This window comes from Hippopotamus amphibius, chromosome 11, assembly GCF_030028045.1.
Source record: "Hippopotamus amphibius kiboko isolate mHipAmp2 chromosome 11, mHipAmp2.hap2, whole genome shotgun sequence".
Taxonomy (NCBI): domain Eukaryota; kingdom Metazoa; phylum Chordata; class Mammalia; order Artiodactyla; family Hippopotamidae; genus Hippopotamus; species Hippopotamus amphibius.
The window spans coordinates 78,452,772-78,464,917 of NC_080196.1; the positions used below are offsets into that span (position 1 = coordinate 78,452,772).

The 12,146-nt window shown below is 33.1% G+C and overlaps 1 protein-coding gene across 4 annotated transcripts in view; it reads left to right on the forward strand.

Annotated features, from left to right (window-relative positions):
- SMCHD1 (structural maintenance of chromosomes flexible hinge domain containing 1) overlaps positions 1-12,146 on the forward strand; it is a 127,455-nt gene that overhangs the window by 28,806 nt on the left and 86,503 nt on the right. For all 4 annotated transcript variants that reach the window (XR_009047968.1, XM_057698830.1, XM_057698829.1 and 1 more), the window contains exons 6-10: positions 2,903-3,017; positions 3,139-3,258; positions 7,094-7,260; positions 9,207-9,297; positions 9,972-10,182. Coding sequence is in view for 3 of the 4 variants with exons in the window: in XM_057698830.1 (XP_057554813.1) it covers positions 2,903-3,017; positions 3,139-3,258; positions 7,094-7,260; positions 9,207-9,297; positions 9,972-10,182 (704 nt within the window). In the remaining variant the exon portion in view is untranslated. The remainder of the gene's footprint in view (positions 1-2,902; positions 3,018-3,138; positions 3,259-7,093; positions 7,261-9,206; positions 9,298-9,971; positions 10,183-12,146) is intronic.

A 12,146-nucleotide genomic window follows, 5' to 3' on the forward strand; every position in this document is an offset into this window, starting at 1 on the left:
AGTCTTCATTGTGGTGCGCGGGCTCCTCATTGCCATGGCTTCTCTTGTTGCGGAGCACAGGCTTTAGGCACATGGGCTTCAGTAGTTGCAGCACATGGGCTCAATAGTTGTGGCTCACAGGCTCTAAAGTGCAGGCTCAATAGTTGTGGCGCTCAGGCTTAGTTGCTCCGCGGCATGTGGGATCTTCCTGGAGCAGGGATCGAACCCGTGTCCTCTGCATTGGCAGGTGCGCCACCTAGGAAGCCCCGAGTTTGTCTTTTTAACAGTCGTTTTTCTCAAAAATGTGATTAAAAAAAAAGGTATGGTATTGAAGTGTATAATTCGATGGCATTAATTATATTCACAATGTTTTTCAACCATTACCATTATGTATTTTCAGAAATTTTTGTTTTTCCCAAACTGAAACTATGTACCCATTAAACAATAACTCTATACTCCACACCTCCAGCTGCTGGTAACCACAGTTCTACTTTCTGTCTCAGTGAATTTGACTCTAGGTACTTCACTTAAGAGGTATCATACAATATTTATCATTTTGTTTCTGGTTTATTTCACTTAGCATAATGTTTTCATATTGTGGCTTGTATCAGAACTTCACCCCATTTTAGGGCTGAATTATGCAGCTATACTGAATTATTCCATTTTTAGGTTAATGGACACTTGTCTTGTTTCTACCTTTTTTGTATATTGTGAATAATGCTGTATGGAGAGTCATATATAAGTATCCGTTTGAGTCCCTGAGTCAATTTATATTTGCTCACATATTTACCATTTCTGGTGGTCTTCATTCCTTTGTTTAAATCCATAGTATCATTTTCATTCCTAAAGGTCTTTTAAACAGTTTTTATAATACAGGTTTGCTCTCAGTGAGTTTTTTCAGCTTTTGTGTGTCTGATAAAGTTTGGACCTATCCCTTACCCTTCTTCCCCCTTTAAAGATATTTTTGTTGAGTATAGAATTTTAGATTGACTTTGTTAAAGATTTCAGTACATTAAAAATGCTACTCCATTTTCCACTGACTTGCATGGTTTACAATGAAAAAGCCATAGTCATTCTTATCTTTGTTTCTCAGAATGTAGGGTGTCTGTTTTCTCTAACTCTTTTAAGATGTTCTTTTTATTGTTGGTGTTATATACATTGTGTGTTTGTGTTGGGGGAGCACTGTAAGTGTACATGCATGTGGTTGGTTTGTGTGTATTGTGTGGGGTGTTTGTGTATATGCATGCTTTTTTGCATGGAGGTAGGTTTGTGTCTTTGTTGTGTGGAGATGAGTTTGTGTGCGACAATTGCTTTGTGTGTTGCGAGGGGGCTATTTTTTGTGTGCTTTGTTTTGCAGGTCTGGTATTACAGTGTTTCACCTGGTCACTGTTGTCTTTATTTTGATTATTGATACATGGATGAGAACTTTTTATAGCAATTAAAATATCTTTATTCCATGATTTCTCTGTTTTGTTTTCTCTGTGTTTTTTAATTCATTGCACCTTTTTGTTGTTGCTTTTGAAAATGTTGTTCTACCTTTTTTTCTCTTTTAATATTTTAGAATTTATATGTTTATTTCCCTGCTTGTCTTTGACATTTAAAAATGCATATTTAACTTCAAAATTAAAAACATCTCCCTTCTCCTATATTAAAGAATTTTGAATACTTTATCTTTGATCATTTCCTTCCCAAAGTTATACTTTTGTTGTCTAGTATTTTAAGTCCGAGTTTGGAAATCCCACAAGTTATATACACCATTTTTTAAACAATACATTAAAAATTTAATAACACATTTAAAAAATTACCTTTGGACTTACCATATTTTGATAACCTTGTATGTCAGATTGTGCTTGTAGGAATATTCCTTTAGAACAAATCTTTTAATGGTAAATTCCTTTGGTTTTTGTCTATAAATTATTTAGCCCTAGTTCACAGTTCTACACTGACATTTTCTGTTGGCCCTTTGGAGATAGTATTCCACTGTCTTAGACCGTTGCTGTCAAAGCCTGCAAAGCCATTTATCTCTCAGTCTGTTTTTTAGTTCTTCTGTTTTGTGTTTAGTGTTCACTATGATGTGGATTTCTTTTTTTGTATCCTGTTTGGGCTTTTTGGGTCTGAATCTGTGGATCTATGCCTTTTAGTGGTTTGAAAATATTTGCAGCCATTATCCATTCTCTCTTTCTTGAACTACATTTAAACTTGTGTGAGATGATATTCTTCAGTCATTCATGTTTTTAGTCCCACTTTGATATTTTTTATTCCTTTTTTTTTTTCTTTGCTTCTTATGGGTAAGTGCTTTTCGATGTATCTCTGTGTTTTCTGAATCTTTCCAACTATCCCACATCTGCTCTCTAACCTTTCCATTTGGTGTGATAGTGGTTCCACCCTCACCCCCAGTTCTGTTTATTTCTGATATTGGGAAATGGTGTCCCTAGTGATCTTGCCTATATTTTGAGAGACCAGGGATGCCTACTCTCCAGAGTGTTATTATGGTACAGTAGGAGGTTCAATCAGAGCTCTTCATTTGTCATGATATCTGGAAATAAGAATCTCTTCGCTGTAATTCCCGTTAGTATTCAGACAGTACTTTAATGAGTTTTGAATGAGTAAACAATTTTGAAGGGAAGATTGTAGAGTTATACAAATATTTGAGATTTTATATTTTATCACAGTGGGCCCCCAAATCTGCATTTCTTAGCATTTCCAGGTGTTGCTGATGCAGCTGGTCTGGGTAATAAACTTTAAGAGCCATTGGACTAGATGAGGATTTGGCTCATGGCTCTGATCCTTTTACATTTGAATAGGGGTGTTATCTGGCTTGGGGATCATTTTATTAACACTTAATAAAACTGCTATAACAATTTCCTTTAGCACCTAAGTAGTTTGTTTAACATCGCTGCATTAATATAATGTTTTATTTTAGTGATCATTCAGGATATGTTCGACCACTACCAGTGCCACGCAGTTTAAATAGTGATATTTCCTATTTTGGTGTTGGAGGCAAGCAGGCTGTTTTCTTTGTTGGACAATCAGCCAGAGTAAGTAAAAAGATTTCTTGAAAGTAAAAGTTGATCACAGTATTTTGAGGTTGACTTTCTAAATGTGTTATCCAGTTTAAATTTTGGGAATTTATAAAGTACTCTTTTTAATATTTAACAGATGATAAGCAAACCTGCAGATTCCCAGGACGTTCATGAACTTGTACTTTCTAAAGAAGATTTTGAGAAGAAGGAGAAAAATAAAGAGGCAATATATAGTGGATATATTAGAAACAGAAAGGTATAATACATTTTAACTCATTAATTGTAAATGTATTACTTTGGGTAACAGGACAAGTACATTTTTTTCAGTTTCTAAGATACTAATGTTATTTTAAAAACTTGAAGATATGGAATTTTCAAATTAAATTTTTATTCTTTTTCTCTTAATTATGTGAATAGTAAAAGTGATTATTTATGTGCTTTCTCAAGCTGAAGTCTTCAGAAAACAAGTTTTCTCATAAAGCCAAGTAAGCTTCCTGGAAATTGCTTATAAGATTACACTTTTTTCCTTGCACTGAGTTCGAGTTTGTAAATATTTCTTGTATAATAATCACAGAAGAAGAGTAGAAAATATAGTGATAGGGTAATAGACTTTTAGGAAATTTGAGCTTCAGAGAAATAAAGGAGAATCTGCATTCAAACTCTCATTTTAAGAAGCAGAGTGTTAACAAATTTGAATCTTGGTGGTGAGCACATGGTATTTGTTGTATTACTCATTCAGCTTTTCTCTGTTTGAAACATTTTAGAATTTTTAAATTTTAAAACCTTTTTTAAAAGTAAGATTGTAAAAAATTTTCTGCTTCTAAAGCAAATTGTAAAACATTTTACAAAGAAAATAAAAGTAGTCTCAAATACCAGAAAAAAGTACTTATGACATATTTAGTTGAATTTTCTTCTAGTCTAACTTAATATAATTTGAGCTCTGATTTATTAATATTTTGAGTATTCATTCTGTAAAGTATTTTGGTACACAACACATTTAATATCTTCATAGTATCTTTGACTAAATGTACTGTAATTTGACTATTCTGTTAAACATTTAGCTTACTTGAAGGGTTTTATTATAAAGACACTGCCATTAGTATCTTTGCATAACATTTTGCCTGAATTAAAGTTTTTTTTCTTTGTATAGATTGTTAGAATTTTTATAGCCATTATAATGAATTTGAACTTACACATATTTATGGTGTATATTACAAAGTCCCTTTTCTGAAAGGTTGAACCCAAATCAAGTACACTCACAACTAAAATATATTGGAAGCGCCTATTGGATCATTTCCTTATTTTTCAAAAGAACAAAGCAGGGAGGAAAAAATGATAGCAAAATGTTAGCAATTTGATAGGTGAAAATAGTACCTTTTCTTTCATTACTAGTGGGCTAAATTTTTTTCATGTTTATAAGCTACCTTCTTTATAACTAAACATTTTCCTCTGTCCAAGAAATTTCTCCATTTTGCTCATTCCACTTTATCCTCTCCAGATTTATTGCATTTATTTAACACTTACGTATCTTAATATATTGTTTATGTAACAGTATTACAGCTTTTCTGTCTTATCTTAAAATCACAAAGCCCTATAAAGTTTATTGGTGGAAATATTATTTGCTGTGTTAAAATTGGTGGAAAATAGAAATAGAGAATTTAAGTGATTTTTTCAGAACTGTATACATATGATAAAGCTTGGATAGTACTGAAGTCTCTTGAGTCATCATTTCTTCCAGCTTATCCTGTGTTTTGTGCTTAGTTCTTCCTGACAAACTTTTCATGGATACCAGTAGGTCCCTGGTCCTTTTCTTTTTCTGACCTGTCCTTTCCAGCCTACTTTTTGGGGGATCCTCCTCTATTCCTAAGCTGTTATCAGTTATTACAATGTGTGTGGGGTTGGTAGTTCTTGATCTATGGGGGCTAGCTATATATATTTATTCATTCATTCATTTTTATATATACCACTCAATGCCAGCAGTTCTCAAATCTGTATTTCTTGTCAAGACTTTCTTAAGATTGAGACACTGAATCAGGCTGGACTCCTTAAAGGGAAAAAAAAATTCTGGCCATTTTAAACAGAAAAGGATTTAATAAAGGGAATTAGATGCTTAGATGATTATTAGAAGGGCTGAAGGAGTGACCTTTAGGCTGAGTCTTGTAGAATGATGCCAGGATACTCCAAACTCATCTTCGAGGATGCTGCAACATCTGCTATAATCATGTAGCTGGAGGACCACAGGTGGATCTGGAATTCAGAAACACATTGCCTTATCTCTGATCCAGGAGTTGAAAAAGTCTTGCTGCCACAATTGCTCCAACACTGGACACAGAATTTCTGGTCACTAGCAGTGCTGTATCAGTGCTGACGCTTAAGCTGGAACCTGGATACTGGTGTTTCAGTACCTTGTATAATAACAGAAAACCTTCAAGAAGTCTCAGGAGATGGCCTCTGCCTCATTTATCCCTTCTGAATCTTTAGCTAGTGCATCTAATTGGTGAAATCTAGTTTGCGTCCACAAGGCAAAGTTTAAGAGTCTGAAAAATAAACTTTTTGGATTTCTTTCCATCCTCTGCCGCCCTAGGGGGAAAACATAAGGCGGTACAAATGGCGGCTGAATACCAGTTGATCCTATCTAAAACACATTTCCAATTTCAGTTAGATGTCCCTCTCCAGGGGTTCCATAAATCACTCACTTTTGGTACATCTGAAACCAAATATTATCTGTAAATGTTTCTTATTTTCTTCCTCTTTCCCCCAACTATTAATAGTATAGTAGTAACTGTAATCCTTGTTGTTAATCATCCACCACATTTAATTCTTTTAAAATAGTTTCTTTCATTTACCCTCTCTTCCATTCATTCCATTGCATGATTCAGCCTTTCTAGCTGGATCCTTCATCATGTGATTAATGTGTATTCTAAACTACTTTGTTTCCCTCATGTTCTCATTGGTCTGGGATGTTCTTATTAAGTCATCTGTTGGGTGAATGTCACCCTTTTTTTTTTTTTTTTTAAACTCTGTAGTTCTTGGTTTATATCTTTCTAATGCCACGTTGTATTGTAATCATTTGTTTCTCATTTGTTAGATGGAATTTGTAGGGAGGAAGGACGCTGTCTTACTTTTATCTTGAACCCTATTTTCCTCATGCCCAGGTTGAGTCATAGGGCTTAGAAGGTGCTAGATGAATACTTGGATAAAGAACCTGCATCATCAGTAAACCCAAGCTAATCTACTAACTCTCAAACTGTGTATAATGTTACTTTTATATTATGTAGTATAGCTGTAATATTAGTAATTTAATGTGTAGGGATGCATTGGAATGGTATTGGAGGGTTGGTTTTTATTTTTTATTAAGAAGGTAATAATACATGCTTATTAAAAAAAGAAGACCAGTTTCCTAGGCATAATAGTTCAGTGTTTATGCTTATAAGTTTTTATGTACACAGCTTACATAGTACATATATTCATGTATATGCATGTAATTTTCAACATACAGACTTGTAAAAACTGAGAAGTTTGTAATTCTTACCCTCAAACACTCCCCCACTCCCTACTTCCCTCTGCAAACTGTAGATATTTTCTGAAAGTGGACTGGGGCCCAGGATGATTTTATTCCCTTTTAAACATAGTGCCTTTGGGCTAAGCCAGCTGGGTTCAGGCTGCATCCTACTGTTTTTGAACGTGGAGGGCTGGCTGGGCATTGGTCCTGACCAAGTTAAGTGGTAGGTACCCCAAGCAAGGACTCATTCCACTTTAGGGTAAGTGTTCTCAATTTGGGGGGGCATTTTAAAACTCAGTATGTATTTTCCTTTACCCTTTTCTTTATAATTCTACAGTTTGTTTAGCATTATGGTGTAGGATTCTTCTTTATGTATGCCAGTTTAGCAATCTGTGTAAAAGTTTCCCTGTCCTCACAGCATTGTTCTCACACTCAGCTGATTTGTATTTGGCCATTTTCCTTCAAAAGATTTTTGAAGCCTGTGTTTGGAATTATCCAAAAGAATCACATTAAAGGTTAATGTAAATGTTACTTGTTAATTACAATTAAGGTACATGTAATCTGTTTTACTCTATGTTTACTCTTGTAGCCGTCTGATTCTGTTCACATTACAAATGATGATGAAAGATTTCTACATCAGCTTATCTCAGAGGAGAAGGAAAAAGATAGCTTTACTGCTGTGGTTATCACAGGGGTACAACCAGAACACATACAGTACTTGAAAAATTATTTCCTTCTTTGGACAAGACAGTTAGCGTAAGTATTTACATTTGATTCAGACATGTTTCTTCTTACCTTTGTTAAAATAGAAAATATTACAGACACAATGAAGCCCTTGGCTGTCTGCTTTACTCCTATTCCATTTCCTTCCCTTCAGTATAGGAACCATTATTCTGATGTTAGTGTTAAAACAGTTCTGTGTTCTGTAAATATGTACTGATCACCTGTAATGTATTGGTCATTACAAATGCATATATGGGGCCATGCTTTTTGACAACTATGATAACATTTAAAATAAACTCAAGAGTTCATCCAATTCAGCTCACTACTCCCACATCCCCCTTTTGTGCTTTTGCTGTGTAGCATGTATTATAATCTTCCATGCCACATATTTTCTTAGTTTTTTTGTCTACCTCCCACCTTGGAATGTCTGTCATTTTTTATGCACTGCTATATCCCCAGTGTTTCCTGTTACATAGTACATGCTTAATAAAAGTTTACCAAATGAATGTATTTAGTCTATTAAAATAAGAAAAATATTCACGTGTGCCCAGATGACATGAGTAATATTGAAAATAAAGCTTTGTATATCTATTCCAGGAAAACTTTAGGGAATATATATTCTGTTAGATCAAATCAGTATATATTTTTAATGGCTCTTAAGTTTTTCCCTTTGTAATTATATAGTATAGACCTTTGACTGTATTGTTTCCGTGATTTGTATTAGTCTAAATTAATTAATTGCAAAAATGAGTATACTCTACAAAATTCATGTTTTTAAAGTATCTTTTCATATTTATTCAAAGAGCTGTTGTACTTACTTTGAGATTCTCTATTTTATACATAAATATATATAACAGTTAAAATTTTTTATGGGGAAATAAATTTTATTTTAGGAATGCCTTTCTTCTTGAATATTGATGTCTGTTGGCCCTGTAACACAAGAGTTTTAAATAGTACTTTGGAATGTTTCTTCTCTAAGAACATCTTTTATTAGCTAGTTTATTATTTCTCTTAACTGAAGGAATTTAGTGTACATAGTAACATCATTATAACTTAACTCTTGCACTTAAAAAGAATGACATAACTAACCATTCTTTGAAATAGACACTTGCTAAGCTATTTATAGCACTCTTTGTTAATGTATGGTTGTAAACTTACTGTTGACTATGATGTCAACGCTTTTGAGATGTCAGAAGAAAGATCTCAAGATTTTCAGTGATTTCCTTTCATCTTAGTAGTGTTTTAAACTAGAACAGCTAATGTAACTTTTAAAAGTTAAAATTCATTTGAAGGAATATTTTAAATTCCTGCTTGAGAAATAATTACAGATGTGATATGTGACTGGGGAGATGTGAATAATCTCCTCAAAGTACAAGCTTTTGAAACGTTTGCCAAAGTAAAATAGCAAAGATTTCTGAAATGCTGTTTTTTGATGGGGTAATGTTGAATTTATTAGTTTTAGGAGTATTGGCATAAGATTGTTTTAATGTTATAGGAGGAGGCAGATGAGTTACAGAATGATACTCTTATGTTGGGGACATAAGTTAAAGATACCCAGTCCTGTATACTCCCTGATATTTGAGTACTTTCTGGAACACCCCTGACAAGTAGAATTACAGCCTCTTACCTTCTAGTTTTAGTTTTTTTGATAAACTGTACTTAAAGTATGTGGGCTTTGAAGTTGGAAAGACTTGGATCGAAGCTCCCCTCCCACTCTAATTCTGTGACCTTAAGTAAATTAAATTGTATACATTTCTTGCATTCCAGTTTCTATATTTATAAAGTGAAGGGTAATAATACCTGAATCTCAGGATTGTTTTTACCAATAAATGATTTACTCTGTTTAAAAATGCTTAATATAGTGCTTAGCACCTAGTAGGTACTGCCAAATAGTAGTTATAAAATTTTTTTGGTAGAAGATTAGATGAACTGTAGTTTTATGTGAATTAAAAGTATAAAGCTATTCTTCTGTATTTTAGGCATATTTATCATTACTATATTCATGGCCCAAAAGGAAATGAAAAACGTACATCAAAAGAAGTTGGACCTTTCAACAACATTGATATTGAAGTAAGATAAAATTCTTTCTTATAGTATTGTGAATTATTGTCTGTTCTAGTTCCAAGTTACTCTGGATACGAAAAATCAGTCAATAAATAGGCAACTTCTCTGTCCTTGTCTTTTACCAAAACACTTCCCTAACTTGATATCCAAGTAAAGAGATTATTCCTAGATGTATTTTTCTGGAACCTTTGTTTATAGTGCATGGTTTCTTTTTCCTCTGTCTTATATAGAGATATGAGCTGTTACTGAAGATCATGTCTCAAAAGTAGGGAAGAAAAGACATAAATAGTTTCCCTTTCGTTCACAGAAGTCTTATGATGGTAAAGTAAGATTTAGAAGAACAGAACATTCAAGTGTTGCCCACATGTCAGGAAGAATTTCACGTACATCTTTATGCCACTTCCTACTTCTAGCAGGAAACCTTAAGTTAAATGTGCTCATGACATATATCATTCAGCTCTGCTTTACTCTTTGTTTACTTTCAGTTTTTTAGTGGTATATTTCTTCTTGAGATGCTACTTAGAGCTATTTAACCCAAATAGAAACATATATGTACTTCATGAAGCTAGATGATTATACAAATAAAAGTAGTTTTTGCCTGTTCTATTGTTGGATCATAGCTGAGAACAAAAGTAAAGTCACTATAGAATTTAATTGTTTTTGTTTTATTTTTATTTTAGATTTCTGTGTTTGAAAAGGGGAAGACACCTAAGATTATCAACCTGAGGGAAATACAAGATGACATGCAGACGTTGTATATAAATACAGCAGCCGATAGTTTTGAGTTCAAGGCTCATGTTGAAGGAGATGGTGTAGTGGAAGGGATTATCCGATTTCATCCTTTCTTATATGATAGAGAAACGTACCCTGATGATCCATGCTTTCCATCAAGTATGTTAATCTGTTATCTTAGCTACAAAATGTGAAGTTGTGATTTAGGATAGTGATTTGTTTTCTTAATACTTATTATTAGTTGGGCTATCAAAGTTAGATAAATTTAAAAACTTTTTTCTCATGCAGACCTTAAGTTGTTATGGTATTTGTAATTTTTATAATTCTTAGTTTTTGTGTATATTCACTTCCAGATGAATAAAGCATTATGTATTCTTTTATCATAAATCTCTTACTGAATTGAACTTTTAGCTATGTATTGCATAGTAATTAATCCTTTATATATTCCCCATGTTGTCTTCCTGTTATCTTTGTAGGTATTCATAAAGTAGTTTTAAACTTTATGTAGTCATATTAGTCTTTTCTTTATGCTTTCTGATTTTGCCTTGCTGTAGAAAGGCTTCTTATGCCTCAAGATTATAAAAAAGATCCTGTAGTTTTTCTTCTTTATCATTTTATGTTTAGATCTTTAATACATTTGTAATCTTCTTTTTGTGTGTGGGTTAATAACTTAATATTTTCCATGTGGGTTTCCAGTTTCCTAGCACCAATTTTTGAACGTTATGATTTTTGTAATAGTTTAAATATCACTTTCTTAATAATATAAAGTTCCCATAAGTACATAGATCTGGATTGTTTACTATGAGGTGTTGATCTATTTTGTGTTTTTATACATGAGTAATGATACTCTTTTGTCCTTTATACTGTATATTGATACCTATAGGGCAAGACACTGTTGTTCTTTTTTGAGAAAATTCTTTTTGCTCTTCTGGATTAACTTTGGAATCACTTTGTAGTGTACTTTCACTTAAAAAAAAAATCCTAGTCGGATTATTGGGATTGCATTGAATTTTTATAGATGAATGATATTAAATTTTCTCACTCAGAATAATTCTATAGTATATCCTTAGTATTGTGGGTTTTGGCACCAGATATCCTGATTTGAATCCTATCTTTGCCACTTTCTATTGTGTAAACTTTGCCAAACTACTGCCTGCCTCAGTATCTGTGAAATAGGGTGTAATAATTCTTGCCTCATAGACATGTTCTGAGGGTTGAATAAGAAACTGCTTCAAGTCCTTAGAACAGTGTCCAACTTTGGTTAGTAAGTGCTCATATATGTTATTACTTAGTGACTCTGCCTCTTGTGAAGTCTTTGGTCTGTTTTTCACTTGCCATTTGTAATTTTTGTATGCTTATAGACAAAAAGATAAAGTTCTTCAAATGATGTCTTAAAATGATAGCCAATAAGTTGAGTGATGATCAGAGGGGTTCTCTAAGAGCAGATGAAATGGTTTGATTGAAAGGAACTTTTACTTATGGACTTCTTATGAGGGGTTTTTGGGGAGAAGAAGGCTTTATTGGGGGTGAGGGGCAATGACTTAATGCCAGAATAACTGAGGTATTACTGTATCAGCATCATAATGTTTGAATCTAATTTTTCTGAATATATGAAAATGTATTACTAACATAAAAATATTGTAGACAGTGTGCTTTTTTATAACATAGGTTATAGCTGTATCACAAAGTAAACTTAAATTCAGTGTTATTAATTTGTCCAAGCTAGGCAAACTTGCTGTTGTTAGACACCATAGATTTTCCAGATGATTTTTATGTGAACATACTGGTTCTGACAGAATTGTGAAACTTGTGTTTTAGGTACAGGATTCAAGCTCCCATATTTATAAATAGATTTTAAAGATTTCAGGCTCAGTAGCTAGTATAGTACTCCTAACACAAATTGATTAGTATATAAGTAATTATTGACTTTTTAATGAGAAACACTATTGGTAATGTGGAACCACTTTGAAGATCTGCCTTTTTGAGAGCAAACAGAATAAAGCTACCTTTAGGTTTTATAGAATGCAATGTTAAAGATCATAAGAGTTTTTGTTACCATTTCTCTGAAGAGCTTTAACGTTTCACTTATAGAAATTGATTTCTCCGTGGTAAAAATTGCATAT